We start from the raw sequence: 24,103 nt of genomic DNA, 5'->3' as shown, positions 1-24,103 counted from the left end.
AATCTTTTTATTTTTAAAAAATTCCTCCCTTCTTTTCAGATTAAACAAAATTCAAAATATTTATATTTCAATTTCGTTTTTCTTCTCTCCTAGTCCTACTATTCTCAAGGTTACAAATCTTCATTTCATTTTCAAATAAGTAATCTTTGTTTGCCTCTCATAAAGGAGATGATAATGAAATCAAATAAAATCCGCAATAGTTTAAATTTTAGAAGGAATGATAAAGGAATGTATGGTCGTGTTTTTAATTTATAATATAAATCCTTGATACTTTAAATTTCGATGCTAGATTGGGATAAATGTAATTTCATGGTCATCGAAGGTGTTGTTCTTGGACACAAGATTTCATCAAAAGGGTTGGAGGTTGACAAAGCCAAAGTTGAGGTGATCGAGAAGCTACCCCCACCGGTCAACGTCAAGGGAGTGCAAAGCTTCCTTGGTCATGCGGGATTTTATAGGCGTTTCATCAAAGACTTCTCGAAGATAGTTAAGCCATTGAGAAATTTGCTCAACAAAGGTATGACATTTAACTTTGATTAATCATGTTTAAAAGCATTTCAAGAGTTAAAAGAAAAGTTAGTCACCACACCCATAATCGTTGCACAGAATTGGTAACTTGATTTTGAACTCATGTGCGATACAAGCGATTATACGCTTGGGGTTGTTTTGGGTCAAAGAAGGTCTAAGGTTTTTCATGATGTCCACTATGCTAGTAAGGTTTTGAATAAGCACAAATCAATTATGCAACAACAGAAAAAGAATTACTAGCCATAGTGTATGCATTGGAAAAATTTAAAGCTTACTTGATCGCGTCAAAAGTTGTAGTCTACACGGACCATTCGGCTATCAAATATTTGTTGACCAAACCGGATTCTAAACAAAGATTAATCTGTTGGGTTCTTTTGTTGCAAGAATTTGATTTAGAAATCTGAGATAAAAAATGGTCCGAAAATTTGGTAGCGGATCATTTGTCCCGTTTGGTCAGTGTGGATGTTACAAAGAAAGAAATTGAAGTAAGAGAAGAATTTCTGGATGAGAAACTCTATGCGATTCAAGTGAGGCCTTGGTTTTCCGATTTTGCTAATTTTAAGGCAACTGGTTTGATACCGGAAGACCTCACTAGTAATCAAAAGAAAAAGTTTTTGTCGGATGTCAAGCAATATGTGTGGGATGACCCATACTTATTCAACGTAGGAGTGGATAGTATTTTGAGAAGGTGTGTCACTAGTGAAGAGTCCAAAGACATTATTTGGCATTGTCACAACTCTCCATACGGAAGGCATTATAGCGGTTTGTGTAACACCCGTATAATTTTAATATTAATTTAATTGGAATATTGAATTAATAATTAGAATTATTGGGATTTTGTGAAGATAATAAATAAATAATGGTTTATGGCATTTGGGCCATGTGAGTAAATAGTAAAAGAAGGAGGGTGATTTTATAATCCTTTTACTAAATTATTATTATTATTATTATTTTCATAAAGCATTTGGGATTTGGGAAAGGAAGAAAGAACGTGAAAGAACAAAGGGTTGAGAACACGAAGAACGTGAAGGAGAACTGTAGAGGGAGAGACCAAGGATCAAGAACTCTTGTCTAAGGTAAGGGGAGACTCTCCATTTAATCTCTATTATCGTGTTATGGATAGTAATGTTGATTAGGAGTATTGTTTGGATAATTGATTCTATATTCTGAAATTTCCTCTGTATTCATCATTGAATTTGGACTGTTAATCCCTAATAACTGATAGATTTAGGGTATGATGAATGAAATTGATTATGGGATCTTATACTATGGTTATGGACGAATTCGTATACTGTTTAGATGCAATTTTTCTGGTTTTTAGACTCAAAATCGTGGACTGGTATGAGTGAAAACGAATGGGTTTTGGACTGTTACGAATTCTACAGGTTCTGGGCATTTTCTGGTGTTTCGCGTATGAAACAGTGCCATACGCGTATGGGATGAGGTCATACGCGTATGGGGGACACTCCCAATGGGCTATACGCGTATGATACGCAGTTGCCCTGTCCCAAATACCACGTACTGGTGTTTTGCGTATGAGAGCGTATGAGGATGCTCATACGCGTATGGGAATTTGGAAAGAGGAAAATTATTCTGGTGATACGCGTATGGCAAGGCTGATACGCGTATGGGTTGGTTTCTAGGCCATTTTGAGTTCTGGTGGAATGCGTATGATACGCGTATGGGACATAGTGATACGCGTATGGGTGCGTATGGACATCATGATACGCGTATGGACGCTGTATGTGCAAGTTTCTGTTTTGTGATTTTTCCGGAAAGTTTGATGATGTGTAACTTTCGATTGGTATGCCTGTTTGTATACTGTTTGGTACCGTGTAAACCTTGTGATGTGATTCTGTGGTTTACTGATGATTGATTATATTGAATGATGTGATGTATATATGAACATGCTTAGTATTGATGATGATGATGAAATGAGTATAGATGATGCTACTCATAGAATGGTAATGATGAAAGTATGTTATATATATGTTGCATGCATTCATAAACATGGGCTGAATCCTAGATGATGAGAGGATTCAGTGAGGGGCAGAATTCCCATTGTGTGGAATTTGTGCTGGCAGGGCCGTATCTGGATGATGATAGATCGGTCGGTGGATGATTTCCACTGGTGATGATTGGTACCACATGCATAGTGTCAGTTTCATACATGTGCATGATTTGTTTATAGCATGAATGTGTATGTTATGTGTTGACTGTTAGTTTATCTGTGGATATGTGAATGGTGATTTGTCTGAATATGGAACGATTGGGTGAATGATATAACTATGATATGTTAATATTTATGATGTGATAACATTGGTTAACTGTGATGAGACTCACCCTTACTTGTTGTCATTTTCAGATTGAGGATAGCGGCGCGACTTGGTGAGGATTAGCTCATAAGTCGGTTTTTAGTTATAGTGTCGGTGTCATGCTCTGGTAGATGTAACACTGGGAACACGTTTGTTTTGAGTGGTTTATAACTCTAATTGATTTTGTTGGTTGAGTCGGATACATTAATGATGAATGTTGACTCTATGTTTTGATTCCGCTGTGTAAAACATGATTTTATTTAATGAGTTATAATTTCAGTTGTTTCAGTGAATGCATGATATGTACCGACGCGTGTTTTATCATTTATATAATTGTGATGCCTCTCTACATGTTACTCTGATTTAATATACTGTTATTTGCCGCGGGTTATTAGAGGGGTGTTACAATAGTGGTATCAGAGCATAGTCGGTCGTTGTGACCAGAGTCTTAGTGTCAGTCCTTCTGTGTATGCGACTAATACGAGCTATTTGTCGATACTTTTGTTCTGATTAGGTTGTTTGTGTTAAGCAGAACAATGGCTGGAAGAGGAGGAAGAAACGATGATGCAATCGCTGAGGCTCTGGGCATGATTGCTGGTGTGCTAGGAGGGAATGCCAATGGAGCTGCGATTGGTGCTGACAGACAACTGAACAGTTTCCAGAGGAACAATCCTCCATTGTTCAAGGGCACGCATAATCCTGAAGGTGCTCAGAAATGGCTTAAGGAGATCGAGAGGATTTTCAGAGTCATTGACTGTGCTGAGGATCTCAAGGTGAGATATGGCACCCACATGTTATCTGAGGAGGCTGATGACTGGTGGATGTCAACCAGAACTGAGCTGGATGCTAGTGGCACAGCAATTACTTGGACTGTATTCAGGAGGGAATTTCTGAGAAGGTATTTTCCTGAAGATGTCAGGGGAAGAAAGGAAGTTGAATTTTTGGCACTAGTTCAAGGCAATATGTCGGTACCAGAGTATGCTGCCAAGTTTGTGGAACTGGCAAGGTACTATGTACATTACAATGATGATGAAGCCAGTGAGTTCTCGAAATGTGTCAAATTTGAGAATGGTCTTCGTGATGAGATCAAGCAGGGTATCAGGTACCAGAGAATCCGGAGGTTTGTTGATCTGGTAGATTGTAGCAGGATTTTTGAGGAAGATAACATCAAGCTGAGGTCATCTCACTCTCGCGAGTTGGTTGACAGAAAAGGAAAGAAACATATGGATCGAGGTAAGCCATATGGTAGAGGTAAACCTGTTGATTGGAAGAAACCCAGTGGGGGAGATTCCAGTGCTCGTATCAGATGTTACAATTGTGGTGAGATGGGACATCGTAGGAATGAATGCAAGGTTGATCAGAAGAAGTGTTACAAGTGTGACCAAGTGGGTCATATTGCTGCTGACTGCAAGAAGAGGGTTGTGACTTGTTACAACTGTGGGGAAGAAGGTCACATCAGTCCTAATTGTCCTAAGCCAAAGAAGAACCAATCGGGAGGAAAGGTTTTTGCTTTGACCGGGTCAGAGACTACTCCAGAGGACAGGTTGATTAAAGGTACGTGTTTCATTCATGGCACACCTTTAGTTGCAATTATTGATACTGGAGCAACTCACTCTTTTATTTCTTTGGATTGTGCTATGAGGTTGAATCTTGAGATATCTGATATAAAAGGAAGTATGGTTATTGACACTCCTGCGTCGGGTTCAGTAACTACTTCGTCTGCATGCTTGAATTGTCCGGTTGACATTTTTGGTAGGGAATTCGGGATGGACTTAGTGTGCCTTCCGTTGAAACAACTCGATGTAATCCTGGGAATGAACTGGTTGGAATTCAACCGTGTTCATATCAACTGTTTTGCGAAGACGGTGATTTTTCCTGAAGAGGTTAGTAATGATAATCTGGAGATGACAGCTAGACAGGTGAATGAAGCTATCGGAGATGGTGCAACAGTGTTTATGTTGTTCGCATTGATGAATATAAAAGAAAAAGTGGCGAGTAGCGAATTACCAGTAGTGTGTGAATTTCCAGAAGTTTTTCCAGAAGATGTGAATGAATTGCCACCGGAAAGAGAAGTGGAGTTTTCTATTGATTTGGTTCCAGGAACTAGTCCAGTGTCAATGGCGCCGTACCGTATGTCGCCTTCTGAATTGGCTGAACTGAAGAAGCAGTTAGAGGAATTGCTTGAGAAGAAGTTTATTCGTCCTAGTGTTTCACCGTGGGGTGCGTCTGTATTGCTGGTAAAGAAGAAAGAAGGTTCAATGAGGCTGTGTGTAGATTACAGACAATTGAACAAGGTCACTATCAAGAATCGGTATCCATTGCCGAGGATTGATGATTTGATGGACCAGTTGGTTGGAGCACGTGTATTTAGTAAAATTGATCTGAGGTCTGGGTATCATCAGATACGTGTGAAAGATGACGATATTCAGAAGACTGCTTTTAGAACGAGGTATGGACATTATGAGTATTCTGTAATGCCGTTTGGAGTTACTAATGCACCTGGTGTTTTTATGGAATATATGAACAGAATCTTTCATCCTTATCTCGATAAGTTCGTGGTGGTGTTTATAGATGATATCCTGATATATTCTAAGAATGAGGAGGAACATGCAGAGCATCTCAGAACTGTGTTAGAATTGTTGAAAGAGAAGCGACTTTTTGCCAAACTGTCGAAGTGTGAATTTTGGTTAGAAGAAGTCAGTTTTCTTGGACATGTGATTTCTAAGGATGGTATTGCTGTTGATCCTACAAAGATAGAAGCTGTGTCTCAGTGGGAAGCTCCGAAGTCAGTATCTGAGATTCGTAGTTTTCTTGGCCTTGCAGGTTACTACAGAAAGTTCATTGAGGGATTTTCAAAGTTAGCATTGCCGTTAACTAAATTAACCAGGAAGGGACAAGCCTTTATTTGGGATGCAAAGTGTGAAGAAGGATTCCAAGAGCTTAAGAGGAGATTGACTAGTGCTCCTATTTTGATTTTGCCGAATCCGACAGAATCATTTGTGGTTTATTGTGACGCATCACTGATGGGTTTAGGTGGTGTATTGATGCAGAATCAACAAGTGGTCGCTTATGCGTCGAGACAACTCAAAGTGCATGAGAGGAATTATCCGACTCATGATTTGGAGTTGGCAGCTGTGGTTTTTGTTTTGAAGTTGTGGCGACACTATTTGTATGGTTCGAGATTTGAGGTGTTCAGTGATCATAAAAGCCTGAAGTATCTCTTTGATCAGAAAGAGCTGAATATGAGGCAGAGAAGGTGGTTAGAATTTCTGAAGGATTACGATTTTGGTTTGAATTACCATCCGGGTAAGGCAAACGTCGTGGCTGATGCGTTGAGTAGGAAGACTTTGCATATGTCTATGCTAATGGTAAAGGAATTGGATTTGATTGAACAATTCAGAGATTTGAGTTTAGTGTGTGAAGGTACTCCTACTAGTGTTATATTGGGTATGCTGAAGCTGACTAGTGGTATTCTTGAAGAAATCAGAGAAGGTCAAAAGGCTGATGTTGGATTGATTGATAAGTTGACTTTGATTAATCAAGGCAAGAGTGGTGAATTCAGAGTCGACGAGAATGGTGTACTAAGGTTTGGTGACAGAGTTTGTGTTCCTGATATTGATGAACTCCGAAAGCGTATTTTGGAAGAAGGACACCGTAGTGGATTGAGTATTCATCCTGGTGCTACCAAGATGTATCATGATTTGAAAAAGTTGTTTTGGTGGCCTGGAATGAAGAAGGAAATTGCTGAGTTTGTATATTCTTGTTTGACTTGCCAGAAGTCAAAGATTGAGCATCAGAAACCATATGGGTTTATGCAACCGATGTTTATTCCTGAGTGGAAGTGGGACAGCATCTCAATGGATTTTGTGTCGGGTTTGCCGAGAACTGTCAGAAATTGTGAAGCTATCTGGGTTGTGGTAGACAGGTTGACGAAGTCTGCACATTTTATACCGGTGAGAATGGATTATCCGATGGAGAAGCTAGCTCAATTGTATATTGAGAAGATAGTTAGTCTACATGGTATTCCTTCAAGTATCGTGTCAGACAGAGATCCGAGGTTTACGTCTAAGTTCTGGGAAGGTTTGCAGAAAGCTTTGGGTACTAAGCTGAGATTGAGTTCTGCTTATCATCCGCAGACTGATGGACAGACTGAGAGGACGATTCAGTCATTAGAGGATTTGTTACGTGCTTGTGTGTTAGAAAAAGGAGGTACTTGGGATAGTTATCTGCCTTTGATTGAGTTTACCTACAACAACAGTTATCATTCGAGTATCGGTATGGCTCCGTTTGAGGCTTTGTATGGTAGGAGATGTAGGACACCGTTGTGTTGGTACGAATCTGGTGAGAGTGCTGTGATTGGTCCTGAAATTGTACAACAAACTACAGAGAAGATTAAAATGATTCAGGAGAAGATGAAGGCTTCTCAGAGTCGTCAGAAGAGTTATCACGACAAAAGGAGGAAAACACTTGAGTTTCAAGAGGGAGATCATGTGTTTATGAGAGTTACTCCTATGACAGGGATTGGTCGGGCATTGAAGTCGAAGAAGTTGACTCCGCGTTTTATCGGACCGTTCCAAATTTCTGAAAGAGTGGGGGAAGTGGCTTATCGTATCGCTTTACCGCCGATGCTTGCAAATTTGCATGATGTATTTCATGTGTCTCAGTTGAGGAAATACATTTCAGATCCGTCCCATGTGATCCAAGTAGATGATATACAGGTGAAAGATAACTTGACGGTTGAGACTTTACCTGTGAGGATTGAGGATCGAAGGCTGAAGCAATTGCGTGGCAAGGAAATAGCTTTGGTCAGAGTAGCTTGGGGAGGACCTGCTGAGGGGAATGTTACCTGGGAGCTAGAGAGTCAGATGAAGGACTCTTATCCAGAACTTTTTACCTGAGGTATGTTTTCGAGGACGAAAACTCTTTTAGTGGGGGGAGAGTTGTAACACCCGTATAATTTTAATATTAATTTAATTGGAATATTGAATTAATAATTAGAATTATTGGGATTTTGTGAAGATAATAAATAAATAATGGTTTATGGCATTTGGGCCATGTGAGTAAATAGTAAAAGAAGGAGGGTGATTTTATAATCCTTTTACTAAATTATTATTATTATTATTATTTTCATAAAGCATTTGGGATTTGGGAAAGGAAGAAAGAACGTGAAAGAACAAAGGGTTGAGAACACGAAGAACGTGAAGGAGAACTGTAGAGGGAGAGACCAAGGATCAAGAACTCTTGTCTAAGGTAAGGGGAGACTATCCATTTAATCTCTATTATCGTGTTATGGATAGTAATGTTGATTAGGAGTATTGTTTGGATAATTGATTCTATATTCTGAAATTTCCTCTGTATTCATCATTGAATTTGGACTGTTAATCCCTAATAACTGATAGATTTAGGGTATGATGAATGAAATTGATTATGGGATCTTATACTATGGTTATGGACGAATTCGTATACTGTTTAGATGCAATTTTTCTGGTTTTTAGACTCAAAATCGTGGACTGGTATGAGTGAAAACGAATGGGTTTTGGACTGTTACGAATTCTACAGGTTCTGGGCATTTTCTGGTGTTTCGCGTATGAAACAGTGCCATACGCGTATGGGATGAGGTCATACGCGTATGGGGGACACTCCCAATGGGCTATACGCGTATGATACGCAGTTGCCCTGTCCCAAATACCACGTACTGGTGTTTTGCGTATGAGAGCGTATGAGGATGCTCATACGCGTATGGGAATTTGGAAAGAGGAAAATTATTCTGGTGATACGCGTATGGCAAGGCTGATACGCGTATGGGTTGGTTTCTAGGCCATTTTGAGTTCTGGTGGAATGCGTATGATACGCGTATGGGACATAGTGATACGCGTATGGGTGCGTATGGACATCATGATACGCGTATGGACGCTGTATGTGCAAGTTTCTGTTTTGTGATTTTTCCGGAAAGTTCGATGATGTGTAACTTTCGATTGGTATGCCTGTTTGTATACTGTTTGGTACCGTGTAAACCTTGTGATGTGATTCTGTGGTTTACTGATGATTGATTATATTGAATGATGTGATGTATATATGAACATGCTTAGTATTGATGATGATGATGAAATGAGTATAGATGATGCTACTCATAGAATGGTAATGATGAAAGTATGTTATATATATGTTGCATGCATTCATAAACATGGGCTGAATCCTAGATGATGAGAGGATTCAGTGAGGGGCAGAATTCCCATTGTGTGGAATTTGTGCTGGCAGGGCCGTATCTGGATGATGATAGATCGGTCGGTGGATGATTTCCACTGGTGATGATTGGTACCACATGCATAGTGTCAGTTTCATACATGTGCATGATTTGTTTATAGCATGAATGTGTATGTTATGTGTTGACTGTTAGTTTATCTGTGGATATGTGAATGGTGATTTGTCTGAATATGGAACGATTGGGTGAATGATATAACTATGATATGTTAATATTTATGATGTGATAACATTGGTTAACTGTGATGAGACTCACCCTTACTTGTTGTCATTTTCAGATTGAGGATAGCGGCGCGACTTGGTGAGGATTAGCTCATAAGTCGGTTTTTAGTTATAGTGTCGGTGTCATGCTCTGGTAGATGTAACACTGGGAACACGTTTGTTTTGAGTGGTTTATAACTCTAATTGATTTTGTTGGTTGAGTCGGATACATTAATGATGAATGTTGACTCTATGTTTTGATTCCGCTGTGTAAAACATGATTTTATTTAATGAGTTATAATTTCAGTTGTTTCAGTGAATGCATGATATGTACCGACGCGTGTTTTATCATTTATATAATTGTGATGCCTCTCTACATGTTACTCTGATTTAATATACTGTTATTTGCCGCGGGTTATTAGAGGGGTGTTACAGTTTGCGGACAGCCACTAAAGTCCTACAATCGGGATTTTATTGGCCATCTCTATTTAAAGATGCTCGTGAGCATGCAAAAAGTGGTGATCAATGTCAAAGAATTGGGGGAATATGTAAACTGGATTAAATGCCTCTAACTAATATGTTAGAAGTTGAAGTTTTTGATTGTTGGGGCATTGATTTTGTTGGCCCGTTTCCTCCGTCTTTTGCAAATGAATACATTCTCATTGCGGTTGACTATGTGTCAAAATGGGTGGAAGCAAGTGCTTCACCTAAGGTTGATTCCAAAATGGTAATCAAATTTTTAAAGAAAAACATATTTTCTCGTTTTGGTGTGCCTAGAGTGTTGGTAAGTGACGGTGGCTCTCACATTTGCAATGCACCCTTGGAAAAAGTTTTGGAACATTATGGTGTAAACCACAAAGTCACTACTCCTTACCATCCTCAAGCTAATGGTCAAACTGATGTGTCTAATAGGGAAATAAAGAAGATTCTTGAGAAAACCGTGTCAAGTGCTAGGAAGGACTAGTCTTTAAAGTTGAATGAAGCCTTGTGGGCATATTGTACCGCATGTAAGGCTCCTATTGGTTTAACACCTTTCCAAATGGTTTATGATAAAACTTGTCACTTGTCGGTTGAATTGGAACATAGAGTGCTTTGGGCTCTCAAGTTTTTAAATTTCGATTCCAATTTAGCCGGACAGAAACGGAAAGACCAGCTTCACAAAGTTGAAGAGTTGAGGAATAACGCTTACCATTCTGATAAGCTTTACAAAGAAAAAGTGAAAGCTTATCATGATGGTAAAGTCAGACCAAAAGAGTTTCATTAAGGACAAATGGTAGTTCTCTTCAACTCTAGACTTAAACTCTTTCCAGGCAAGTTAAAATCAAAGTGGTTGGGATCGTTTGTGATAAAGGAGGTTCGGAGTTATGGAGCTATTGTGGTGGAAGATCCAAAGACTATGGCAAGCTGGACTATGAATGGGAAGAGGCTGAAAGTGTATCATGATGGTGAGTTCAACCGCGATGTGTGCGTCATTTCGCTCATTGAACCTTGAAGCACCATGAACCATTGAGCTCTAACGATGTTAAACAAAGCGCTTGTTGGGAGGCAACCCAACGTTGTAAATTTTTCTTTCATAGCTTGATTAATTTCTTGTTGTTTTGAGGCAATCCCTCTGCTGGACCAATTTGTGAATTAAAAATCAAAAACTTGTCCTGCTAAATTTGGTTCTGTTTTATAGAAAACCTATTCAGTTGGCGCCGCGAACATATTTGTCGTCGCGTCCCTAGCAAAAAAATTTAGTTCGCGCCGCGCAACATCCTTTGCGCCGCGAGCTGCTTGGCAGAAACTTTTGAGAAAATAATTTTGGTTCAGTACGGTAGCGTGCCTAGTTCGCGCCGCAAAGTACATGGCGGAAACTTTTCCAACTTCCAAATGGCTTCAGTACGCGTCGCGCAGGGAGGTTGCGCCGCGACACTTGCGAAATTCAGGATCTTATTTTATTTTTAGTTAATTTCTTTTTTTGTTGGTTTATTTGTTTTGAGTTTTACTTTTATATCTTCAACTCATCTCTCACTCCCACAACACTCTCTCCAACTTCAACAACACCCAAATACTAACTCATCCCTAATTCCTACTCTCAATCAATCCATCACTCTCAGTCAAAGATGTCTAAGCGTATGAAATCCACAGCCACCATGATAAGTGTGAGGAAATTTGTAAGTGATGAATGTGAAGAACGTTACAACACGCTAGTCCAGAGAATGATTGTGGCTGAGAGACTTGTTCACTTCGCTCCCAATGGGAAGTTCAGCAAGATAGTAAGTATCATCGAGGATCGTAATTGGAATAAGTTATGTGAACCGGTGCGGGAGATCAACTATGACATTGTGCGTGAATTTTACACCAATGCCATACAAGTTGAAGAGGGAAAGGAGTACCACTATAGGACCAAAGTGAGGGGCAAAGTTATCGTCTTTAACCGAGACGCGATTAACAATTTCCTAGTGATGTATTTGATGTAAGTTTTTCTTTCACAGGTTGATTAATTTCCTAGTGATGTATTTGATGTGGTTGTTGTCGTATGCATGTTTGAAAATTTGAATATATTGTGATTGGGTGAATGATATGCTTATGATGTTTTATTGCTTATGAACGCATAATATTTGTTAATTATGAATGAGACTCACCCTTACATGTTAACATTTTTCAGATTGAGGAGTAGTGGTTTTATTTCTTTGGTGAGGATAGCTCGTAGAGTTCATCCATTTATTTCGGGTCGTGTCAGTGTCATGCTCTGATTGTAACACTAGGGAACGATAGACTTAGAGTTTAATTATTATACTTTGTTTTGTTGGTTTTTGGATTATGTTTCTTTGGATTATGCATTGGTGATGTTTATGATATTTTGTTTTGAAGAAAATTTCGCTGTGATAAACACGACTTCATAATATATGGTGATTTGTTCCTCGTGAAGCGTGACATCTAAATGTGATGTTTTTATTTATCTGAATTATGACATCCTTGTTCATGTTTACTCTGATTATTAATTTAATTACCGTGGGTGCTTAGAAGGGTGTTACAAATGGGCCTATTCTAGTCCCTGCAAAAAATTTCTTCAAACAATGGTCCTCGCAATATTTTCCGTCCCTATTTTTAGTCTTTCCCATTAAATTTCACTAACGGAGGCTTATGTGGCACGCCACGTGTAACACCACGTCAATTAAAGTCAATATTAATTAAAAACTAGATCACCGACCCGTGCTTCGCACGGGTACATTAGAAATAAAATTAACATTTTTTTATAATAGTTGATATTTAGTTTTTTATTTGCATATAAAATATTCTTGTAGACCATTTATATCATGTTTGCAATTATACTTTTATTTTTTTAATGTGAAAGACAATAAATTATAAAAAAAAATTACTATGATAATTATAAATGTAAAAATTTAAAGAAATGAAAATTATTAACTAAAGAATATTTTTAATAATTAATAAATGGTTGTTTTGATATTTACTTATAAAATAAATAAGTTTTAAAATATAATGATATGATTGTATTAAATATAATATTTTGTAAAAAAAATTAAAAATTATTTGAAATGTGAGTTTATATAATTTTAGAGTGTAAATATTATAAATATTTTGAAGATAATTAACTTTTTGTCAATTATAAAATTCTCAATACATTTAAATGCTATATTAAATTTGGCTATTTTTTACAAATAAGAACTTGAAATATATATTTACTTCTTAATGTAACTTTTAATATTTTTTATTAATTTATTTAATAAGTAAATAAAAATGTTATATAAGGATATTTAATATGGAGAAAATATGATCAAAAGAAATATATGTCAAATATTATTACAATTTTAAATTACATCTTACATATATTATAAAACTTTAAATATAGGATAGATTCCTAAATTTTATAAGTTTGGAAGATTTTTTTTATAAAAATTTTCATTAGGAGTTGAATATTAATTTTATTATAATTATTATTATTATTATTTTATTTTTAATATAGGAGCAAATAACAAACATTTTGTTTATAAATTTATGGTCATTATTGTTTTTCTTCCTTTTTTTTAATATGTATCCTTCACACAATAATTTTTAAAAAATAGAATCTTATAATATTACTATAAATTATTATAAATAATAATAGTAATTACTATTATTTAATAGTTAATATTATAAGATTATTATTATTAATTATTAATGTAAAATCAATTTTAAAAAAATAGAATTAGGGTTGATATTAGAGTGACATGTGTCAAAAATTATCGAGAGTTGTTATCATGATGACACATGGCTAGGGTTGCCATCATGACAACCTTGCATTTATATATAAGATAGATAGATTGCGGGGGTTTTAAACCCCCTTTAAATAACTTAAAAAATCAGAAATTTGCAAGAGCAATTAATCAAACTGTTGGTAGGAAAACCTTTGTTACCCTCATTCTTCACATTATCAAACCTACAAACCTTGATTACACTCATGAGCCGTAAAAAAGATAGTAACAAAACAAAAATACAAAAACAATGAACCATTACCAACAAGACCAAATGATGCTCATTTCTCAACTCTTTTTTGCTACTGCTCATGCTTACACTGATACAGTTTCTCTACAAGGTTAACATCAAATTTTTCAACACATAACATTTTCTACTATACATCATGAATATTTAGATATATATATATATATATATATATATTATTTCTTTTGCATTTTTCAGTGGAGAAGAAGCCAAGACATAGACGAACCAAGAAGAGTAAACCTGGAGAAAACACTGCAAATGAAATGAACAAAAAGAGGAAAATTATTGAAAAACAAATGATTTTGTTGGAAGAACATTTTGAGAATGAACACAAACTTGAGTTAGAGAGAAAATATAAACTCGCAATGGAACTTGGTTTGGATCCCAGACAAGTTGTTGTTTGGTTTCAAAACCGTAGAGCTCGTTGGAAGAACAAGAAACTCGGAGAAGAGTACCTAAATTTGAAGAAGTTCCATGAATCTACCATGCTTTGAAAAATGTTTGCTTGAAACTGAGATATATATTTGTATATCTCTCTTTCACAAAATAACAATAACGTTAATTTCAGACAAGCATGCTACCATGTTTCTTCTCTGGTGTTCTTGAAATTTTTTGTTCACTTTAAGATTGTTTGTTCACTTTAATCACTTTTTTAAATTTGTTTAGTTTAATCTAATTAGTTCCGTAAATATTGAAAAGAGAATGAACACTCTCACATGCAACCCTGTTTTTAGGACAAAGCAAAATGAAAAACAAAACAAAAACATTACCTTAGTAGACATCAAACAAAACAACAATGTTTCTTTCATTTGTTTCATATTTCCTTACAAGTTGGACCTATCTTAAGGTCCACATATAATGAACAAGAAACGTGACATACATATGTTGCCACGTGAAGCTTTATTAACATTCTTATCTCAAGGTATATATAAGATGCAAAGAGGATTGAGAGAGTGTAATCAAGGATTGTAGGTTTGATAATGTGAAGAATGAGGGTAACAAAGATTTCCCAACCAACAATTTGATTAATTGCTCCTGAATTTTTTTGATTTTTTAAGTTATTTAAAGGGGGTTTAAACCCCCCGCAATCTATCTATTTTTTATTAGTATTGACTTTAATTGATATGGCGTTACACGTGGCGTGCCACGTAAGCCTCCGTTAGTGAAATTTAATGGGAGGGACTAAAAATAGGGACAAAAAATATTGCGAGGACCATTGTTTGAAGAAAATTTTTGCAGGGACTAAAATTGAAAGTTGCCATATTTATAGGGACTAAAAACTTATTTAAGCCTTAGTTTAATCATATGTCAATTCTCATTTATTAAATCATATTTAATTAAATTATCCATTCCACTATAATCACCCTATGCGTGTGACCCTGTAGGTTCTCGTAACGTTGGCAATAATTTTAAATCAGTTATTTAATATTATAAACAATGAGCGGTACCTAGCAACATGTCACTGCTACCCAAGTGACGAGAATGTTGTGTGATCTAACATAACCTTTATGCGATAATGATCATGTGTATAATTACCCTTTTGCCCTTATATCTATATTGAACACAAGGTATAAAATGTGTCACCCTTGTATAGTCCAATATTTTATTCCTTGATCCCCGAGTATACTTGATAACAACAAATAAGCCTAATATCTGATATCGACTTATTTGAACACGGCTATGCATTTTACAATCACACTCTATCAAGGGGCCCACGAATATTACTCCTGTATATGTAGGAGGGTCAAATTCCATCTAGGCCACTCATGTCCCTCAGCATGATTTGTAAAGTACCCATCAACCATCTTTATGGTCATCCTGTTACGGACAATGTTTGATTGGCAATAAAGTACTTGACTCCACATCTAGGGTCCATAGTGGTTTCAGGTCAAAGGGTGGTATACACCACTATCACTATGAGAATAACTTATGACACTTACATAACAATCTATGTAGTATTCTCATGGTGGGTCAATTCAGTATAAATATTACTCCTAATATTTATACCTATGTGAATACTTGATATCTCATATCCATGACTTGTGAGACACAGTTGTCATACCCCAAAATTTGTCCTCATATATTTGCGAATGTCATTTTATTATGAATCAAAGTAATGACACAGTTGCTAAGAGGTTAAGGCTTACAGGTATAAGGTCATGAGTTTGAATCCCACTTTTGACATTTTTATCTTTTATTTTCTAACTTTAGTTCTAACCTTATCTTTCTAATATTATAATTTTTATAAATAGGATATTAATTTTAGTAATTATTAAGTTTAGTATGTTATTATTATTATTAGGTTATTAAAATGAAAAAAGAAAACAACAATTTTTTTATTAAGTGTCACGTTTAATTATTATTGTTATTATATTATGAATTAATTTCTTTTATTTTTTGTAGGTCTTTAGTTATTATTGTTATCAAGTTTTGTTTACGTTATATTTTCTTAGTATATATCTTTTCTTACTATTTTGTTGTATTATTAGTAATAGTATTATTGGACTTTCATCTTCTCTTTTAGGATAGTATTATTATAATTCCTTTTCCATTTGTAATTTATTAAAGAAAATAATGAAGAGAGAGATCTGGCAAGAGTGGATCGTAACGCTAGACAAAAAAATCTCTCTCATAGTGTGCATCTTAATGATCAAAACGAAAAAGGAAATAATTTTCGGTTTCAAATCAAATCTTCATTCGACCAACTTGTTCCAAAACAGAAACAAACCAAATTGGCCAAACTGTACAAGTTTGTTCACGTTTTCATGGGTGAAAAGATCAGATTTGCAAGCTTCCCAATATCACCCCAAATCTCTTCAAATCTTCAAAAGAACAGAAACATCCAAACAAATACGGCAACAAATATCAATCATTCTTAACCTCACTCAATCAGCATTTAATCAGATTCAATCAATAACTTATCGTCAAGACCTAAATTGGCATTACAAAAGCACATGAATTTCACAATAAAGGGAAAAAAAAGACCCTGAAGCTAAGAAAAAGAAAAGTCTGCAAACTTGCAGCCCCAACCTTCACTAAAGCTCTCATTTGCGATAAACTCTTGAGGTTTCACATCGAAACCTCAAGAAAACTGAGCTTAACCTTCAACCTTCGGAGCCGTGACTTACTATTCGTACACTGAGTCGCTTTCGATCGTCGCCTCCGACCAATATTTGACTCCACCGACGGACTACTCTCTGGCGCCGCTATCGCGAGTTCTTCGACCTCGATTCAGGTATCTTTTTGTTGCTTCTAACTTGTTGATGTTGATTGGACAATTGTTATGTACTATTTTAGATGTCTTGTTACAAAAAAGAACAGAGAAATCGATCTATGAAGGAAGAAGAACAGATAATTGAAAAAGGTGAGTGGTTGCTCTGTGGAAAGAGAAACCGTGAAGAGCGAGAGAAATAATATCTCTCACCCTATTGTATGTGTGGCCTTTATTGTGTGTGCAGGTTTTTTATTTTCGGTCCAATTAATCATCGCCACATGGCACCCTGTGACTGGCCGGTGGAACCAGTCCACAAGGGAACTGTGGTTTCTCGTTTCCCATAATGCATCAAGATTCTTTTATGCTATTTATTGGAAATTTCTTTACCCACCTCCCTATGGGGGGTGCACCCACAACGAAAACTTCAGTTTACCCCTGCTTCAGAAATGCATTTCGAAGTTTTTTTTTTAATTTTCTCAGACTTCGGAAATGAATCTCCGAAAATACCAAATGGAAAGTGTTTTCGGAGATGCACTTCCAAAAACATCTTTTTTCATATTTTAGTGTAATTCGAATGTGCATTTCCGAATTATGCAGAAGTCTATTTTTTTATGCTTTTTTCATACGAAAGATATACAAAACGTATAATATATACAAAACGGAGAAGCCGAACAAAACAAATGACATATCAACGTAAAACACTAATATAATAAATAAAATTCAAATAATATATATAGACCGAGTCATAGTGTGCGAAATATATAATCCGAATACAAAAAAAATAAACCCGGACCCCTACTGGGTATGCCTAACCCTCTCTCCCTGGGACCTCCTCTGCCGCCTGTATGTCGCCGCACGGCCCGCATCAGTGACGATCCTCTCCATCACGGCGAATGCCTCTGGACCGCCCTGACCAACGATACCTTGATCCAACGCGTCCCGCCCAAGCATCTTTATCCGCAGGCAAATCGACAGGAGATCAATGGCGTGACGCTCCCAATCCTCAAATATGCCAATGAGCTGCATTCGGGTCACTGTGTCGGGAGCAGCCTTAAAAGGTGACTTGGGTATCATCTACACAAATCCAATCTGCCGCATGCACCGCTCAGGGAGATACCGCACCATGGTGTTGGTCCCGCATGCCAACCAGCCAGAATATAACGATATGCTGTCAAAGGGGACAACATGAGTATAGTCGCTGAATGGCCTCCAACTGACGTCATCGTGCATCGTGCGATCGAGGTACACACGGTATGATCCCACTGCATTGTTCCCCCTCTGGAGAACGTATCTGGCGGTCCTAGGCAGGGCATCCTCGTACGCGAAATCAACGCGGAAGCTGTGGATGCGGGGGAAGTAGGAGATGATCCAGCTCTGAAACACAAACACAATAATGTATTAAAAATAAAAACGAAACATAAATAAATGTGAAACAATTAAAATGAAACGTACCGTAAGTAGTGTGCAGGATCCGGTCAACTGCCCGACCCTCTAGTTGGAGGCCTTATTCAGCTTCTGGTATAGGTATGCCAGAATAACTGACCCCCAGTTCCACTAGTGAACAGTAGTCAAGTCCATGAAATAGCGGAGGTAGGTCACGTCGACGTACCTTGCACTCTTGTCCGTAAAGAGTGCAGCGCCTACCACAAACATGTACCAGCACCGGAGAGCGCAACCACAGTAATACTCCACAAATAGGGCGTCATCCGCCTGCTGGGATTCGGCCGCCGCGACCAGGTGTGTCTCGAAATAAGCTTTCAGTGTGGGGAATCGGATATGAGGCCCATTTGTTGTCTGGCACTCAAAGTCAGCAACTTGGGGCTCCATACCCAAATAGAGTGCCATCCACTCACTGGCTTCAATCCTCTGGATCCGGGAGTGGTCCAACAGCACCGCCCTAATTGGCAAATGGAGAAGACACTGCACATCGTTCAAGGTGATCTTCATCTCCCCAACCGGTAAGTGGAAAGAAGACGTCTCCCTGTGCCACCTCTCTGCAAAGGCACCCTACATGCCGTGGCTGATGGTGGTATACCCCGTCATGCATAACCCACTAAGCCTTGAAGCTCTCACCGTGTCGTTAAACCACTCAGCCTCCGGTTTAAAGAGACTAGAAACCTTTCGGGAGTGGTTCACCTGTTTCAAAGTCTGTCTCTCTTGTTACAACAAAAACAAATAAAAAACAATGTTTAATTAGACCGTTGAGAAAATGTTGAATAAACGGCTAAATTAAAAACGATTAAATAATAAAGTCGGGCAAATTATAAAAAATATCTCTCCCCCCCAGATACGCCGGGCGACGTGCTCGTGGTAGGTAATCAGCAAGGACGTGTCACTGGGCCCTCCCGGGTAGCCCTCCTCCTACTCCTCCTCCTCCTCCCCGTGTGGAGGGTCAACATCCGGTACCTCCTCCGCCTCGTGGTATGTCACTGCCTTCTCCTCCTCCTCCTCCTCCTCTCGTACCTGTTGGCGGGAAGAAGATACCCGAGCCAGACGACCCCTTAATCCAAATGCAGAAGTACCCTCGTCCATCTGCACGGGAACTCGTACACGTCTCCGTCCCTGCCCCCGTCCCTGCATCGACGCCAGCTGCGCCGTCCGCTCGTGTCTAGCCGACGCAGTATGGGTCTCTCTACCCTGTCTGATGCGTGCTAGGTTGCCTCTCGTGTTCCTAAAAACAATTGAAATCAATAAGAATGCGAAACAATAGAAAAAACAAAAAAAATCAATTATGGACCACTTCGGAAGTTCATTTCCGAAACTGGGAATGAAGGTGTTTTCAGAAATGAACTTCCGAAACACCCCTGGAAGCAGTTTTCTGCAACTTCCATGGCAGACCCCGAAATTCAATTTCAAAACTACTTTTAATCATTCTAAACAACCTAAATAGCAGTATCAACCTACCCCCAATATAATTTTTGCAATTTCTAAACACCCTAATAGAGATTTTAATCATAGATCTAAAAATTTAAAAAATTGAAAAACTTACCAATTGAAGAGATTCAGATGATTTAGGTTGAGATTGGGAAGCTTTTGGAATGCCTAACTGTGGACTACACACTTGCTTTTGCAGAAATTTTGAAGAGAGGAAGCTTAAAGTAGATTTAGGGTAAAATGAATGGGGGGCTGTTTTGCTTAATCTGCAAAACGCGCAATATTTCAGAAATGCATTTCCGAATTAAGACAAATTTTAAAAAAAAAAAGGCGTTTTTGGAGATGCATATCCGAAAATAGCATTTTCGTGCATTTCGGAAATGCATTTCTGAAACAGGTGGTATTTTGGTAAATTCACCAGAGATGTCCAAGAAAGTGGGGAGGTGGGTAAAGAAATTTCCTATTTATTTGATTTGAATTTCTTATGTTTATAACTTCTATTTCTCTTGTTAGAAATTTCATTAACTATTATTAGTAGTAAAATAAAAAAAGGATAAAACTAGTGCATACATTTCTGAACGTTGATTTTTTATTAGATTGACGATAGCTTAGTTTTGTTAGTCACTCCATTTAATTAATACAAATACATGATACTCCCTCCATTCCTTATTATAAGTAAATTTTACTTTTTAAATACATTGAATAGTTAATGTATTTAGACTATATATAGTCCTAATACATTAATTATTCAATGCATCTAAAAAGTGGAATTTTGCTTATAATAAAGCATAGAGGGAGTATATCTTGGTCTCATAAGTCATAGAATAAGAAAAAACAATCATAAAAATAATTAAATTAGGACCAGGTTGTAATTTTCATTTAATATTTTTAACTACTTAATTTTATTTTTTATTAGGGTTAGTTGTTTAATTTTAATTACTTAACCTCTTTAGTCAGACAAATATAAAAAATAATCATTTTCTTTTTAGGTTCTAATTGAACCAATTTTGACATAGTTTTTTTTTACTTTATTAGGATTTAATTAAATTAGATATTAGAGTTTGTATTATTTTATTTGGTAAATAATAATCTAACTTTGAATTTAGGAATTAACTTAATTGATTTAGAATTAAGCTAACTGTTCTAATTAATTAATTTAGATTTTTTTTCACTTAAAATTCAAAACCCTATTGATCCTAACCCTCATCCTTCCCACTTCTCATCCTCCATTCTCGTATGCGCTTATTATTATTTTAAGTTAAGGATTTGTATTAGTTTTATTAAAGCCTTGTAATAGTCGTAGTTTTAATTTTCCGTACTATTATTATTGTAACTGCAAAAGCCTTGTAATAGTTTAAACTAGGACTTTACTTTTCGCACCTCATATTATGTAACTACCCCAAAGTCGTGTAATAGCGTAGGACATTTACTTTCTGCACTTTATTATCCTGCAAATATTAAACTGCTTAGATGTATGCTAACTAGGGTTTGTATGGCAAGATTAAAATCAATCTTAGAATAATTCTAATCCAAAGATAGTGTAGGACATTTACTTTCTGCACTTTATTATCATGCAAATATTAAACTGCTTAGATGTATGCTAACTAGGGTTTGTATGGCAAGATTAAAATCAATCTTAGAATAATTCTAATCCAAAGATAACATATCTGAAAACAACACACTCTTTGTACACACTCACCTTTAGAGTACCCCCTCTTGGTTGCCTGCTCGATCAAAATAGTCAAGTCCCTTCGAGCGTAGGGGTGCCTTAGCCTATGCTGCCTACGATTCAAAAACGCCATGTTCCTCTGATTCAAAGATCATAGTCCATTCAATGTCGCATTCGATATAAATGATATAGTCCCTCGATTAAATGGTGACCGTCCCTTCGATGGCTAAGGCATCCTTATATGTTGCCTTTATGACTATTCACATCTCATAGGACTTACTACCCTCTTTATGGTATGGATAGTCCCTATGACGATTCGATGACCCGCACATCCAATGTATAGGACTACCTGCCCTCAAATGGTATGGATAGTACTATCGTCTAAGTAAAGACTTAAAGAACAAGTTATACCTTACAAACTTAGGGTATGAAATCTCAAATGCTTTCTCACAATCAATTCAAATCAAACACTTTTCACACCCTGTTTTCTAACGTTGTCTTTTCAGACATTCCCAAAATCAAATTGTTTTTCTAAACACATACGACACCTCTTTTAAACAAATCAAACAATTCAAAAGTGAGTTAAGAAATTAAGAGCCCATGGATAACCATGGATACAAAGGGTGCTTGCACCTTCCCTTTGTATAACCTACCCCCAAACTCAATCTCTTTTCAAAGAAGGTCTTTCCTGTTCTTTTATACCTTTCCTAATTGCATAAAATAAAAGTCGGTGGCGACTCTTGCTCACCGCAACATTGTTTGCGAAATAAAAATAAAAGTCAGTTCTCCCACCATATTACAACAGTCATCAGTCTAATCATATAATAGTCTATACGCATTATTGTTGTCCTATTTGACAGTAAAGCTTGACTACAGATACTTTAAGAATAACGTCCTTATGTTTAATGAGGTATCATGATTAAGTCACACTTAATATGTCATTAATAGACTAATTATTCTAAGGACTTTATTATGTCATATACAAATAACATAATAAATATAATGCATAATAAGTATTATCTCTCTCTCTCTCTCTCTCTCTCTATATATATATATATATATATATATATATATATATATATATTAACAACAATATATGTCCTGGTCATGATACAAAAGCATATTAAGCCAATAATGATTGGCTATTAGGGCTTACTCCAACAATCTCCCACTAGCACTAAAGCCAATCAGACAGTAATTCAACATATATCTGTTCATTGTGTGCGTCAAGCATCATATAAGCATGATACTTTATTAGGGTAGAAGGAACTCTTTCCTATGTTGGTAACATACACATCTTTCAATTTTAACTTTCGATCTTCTATCGAAATAAATTGAAGTGTCAAAATATGTATACATGGATCACTAGTGAGATCTAGTTTTTTGAACTTGCAAGATTAGCCCATTATCATCATGAATGAGACCAATGGGATATGCAATACAAGAAACATAATTTTCTTTCCAAGTATTAGCAAAACGATCCAAAAATGATATTTGACCTTTGTAATATAAACGACAACTGTCTGAAAACCCTTTTTTAACTTACACAGTTGTCACCCTAGCATAACATTTTATTTATACTTTGATATGAATATATGATTCATAAAATTTTGGAATAACATCATCGTAACTCATTTACAATGATTATTCCCATCTATTCTCAAGAAAAGGACAATCAATTTCTTTTAACATATCCATAGACCTTCTTGACAGTTATCTAGTGGTGAACACTTCAATCATTTTGGTACTTATTGCTTATGCGCATATCATATGGTGCATCTAGTGCAGTATATATCATGGTGTCATTTTTCTCATCCGACGAGGTAAGATATTGTCCATTAGACAAAATATCATGCCACACATGCAATAATCTTAATTTTATATTTATGCATATTATGTGTCTCAACATTTCGTGGAAATATATACTTGTGCTAGGATTGAGATTCATCAACCATCTATCGCTATAGATTCTGATTCCTAACATTTCATAAAATCTCGCCTAAGCATTTCATCAAAACCATTTCCTTAACCATGTCCTACATTGGTGTTCTAGGGAATTTGTTTTGATGATTAGTATGTCGCCTACATACTATACTAGATTAATTCAAATACTCCCACTAACCTTCTTGTGTGCACAAGATTTAAACTTGACATTTATTAATCCAAGTTTTCAAAAAAAAATCATTAATAAAAGGATTCAACTCCAAGAAGCTTTGTTTAATCCATAATTGGATTTAAACAACTTGTGCTTCTTTTAGAATCAAGATCATTTATGATCTTCTCTAGATCTCATCCTACACGAATCAATGGTCCAACAAGAACTCCCTTGTTGAACTGGTTCATGTTCCATTCTCATAAAGATATATATTTTATGGTTCTTGAATTTCTACAATTTCTACATCACTCCCATTGGCTCCTTTAAATACCCATTATCTCTGATGGAAGACTCCAGTTCTAGTGACAAAAAATGTTGTCCCTAACGTGTGATAGAAAATGTGTCCCTTATTTCCATTGGGATACATCCATGAATACATCTTCATCTAGATTGTTGATCAA

At 36.6% G+C, this 24,103-nt stretch overlaps 3 protein-coding genes across 3 annotated transcripts; all 3 read left to right on the top strand.

Moving 5' to 3' along the window:
• The first annotated feature begins 282 nt into the window (after positions 1-282).
• LOC131618666 (uncharacterized) lies at positions 283-10,269 on the top strand. Its single transcript, XM_058889841.1, has 3 exons — positions 283-517; positions 961-1,290; positions 9,890-10,269. The coding sequence occupies exons 1-3, from the start codon at positions 283-285 to the stop codon at positions 10,267-10,269; spliced, it is 945 nt and encodes a 314-aa protein (XP_058745824.1).
• A 75-nt stretch (positions 10,270-10,344) lies between these two features.
• On the top strand, positions 10,345-10,797 carry LOC131618665 (uncharacterized). Its single transcript, XM_058889840.1, has 2 exons — positions 10,345-10,540; positions 10,616-10,797. Exons 1-2 carry the CDS (start codon positions 10,345-10,347, stop codon positions 10,795-10,797), a joined length of 378 nt encoding a protein of 125 aa, XP_058745823.1.
• Positions 10,798-13,793: 2,996 nt separating this feature from the next.
• LOC131616952 (homeobox-leucine zipper protein ATHB-21-like) lies at positions 13,794-14,284 on the top strand. Its single transcript, XM_058888369.1, has 2 exons — positions 13,794-13,884; positions 13,989-14,284. The coding sequence occupies exons 1-2, from the start codon at positions 13,794-13,796 to the stop codon at positions 14,282-14,284; spliced, it is 387 nt and encodes a 128-aa protein (XP_058744352.1).
• Positions 14,285-24,103: the final 9,819 nt, after the last annotated feature.

The sequence above is a fragment of the Vicia villosa genome, linkage group LG7 (genome assembly GCF_029867415.1).
Source record: "Vicia villosa cultivar HV-30 ecotype Madison, WI linkage group LG7, Vvil1.0, whole genome shotgun sequence".
Lineage (NCBI taxonomy): Eukaryota > Viridiplantae > Streptophyta > Magnoliopsida > Fabales > Fabaceae > Vicia > Vicia villosa.
The sequence above is the reverse complement of the archived record's forward strand: the minus strand, read 5'-3'. Positions and strand labels throughout refer to the sequence as shown.

Excerpts from the sequence above, each read along its gene's own strand:
- LOC131618666 (XM_058889841.1), top strand. The coding sequence starts at position 283 with ATGCTAGATTGGGATAAATGTAATTTCATGGTCATCGAAGGTGTTGTT. Across the intron at positions 518-960 it reads GAGAAATTTGCTCAACAAAG|CGGATCATTTGTCCCGTTTG; the intron begins GTATGACATTTA and ends AAAATTTGGTAG. Across the intron at positions 1,291-9,889 it reads ATACGGAAGGCATTATAGCG|AAGTTGAAGTTTTTGATTGT; the intron begins GTTTGTGTAACA and ends CTAATATGTTAG.
- LOC131618665 (XM_058889840.1), top strand. The coding sequence starts at position 10,345 with ATGGTTTATGATAAAACTTGTCACTTGTCGGTTGAATTGGAACATAGA. Across the intron at positions 10,541-10,615 it reads AGTGAAAGCTTATCATGATG|GCAAGTTAAAATCAAAGTGG; the intron begins GTAAAGTCAGAC and ends AACTCTTTCCAG.
- LOC131616952 (XM_058888369.1), top strand. The coding sequence starts at position 13,794 with ATGAACCATTACCAACAAGACCAAATGATGCTCATTTCTCAACTCTTT. Across the intron at positions 13,885-13,988 it reads TGATACAGTTTCTCTACAAG|TGGAGAAGAAGCCAAGACAT; the intron begins GTTAACATCAAA and ends TGCATTTTTCAG.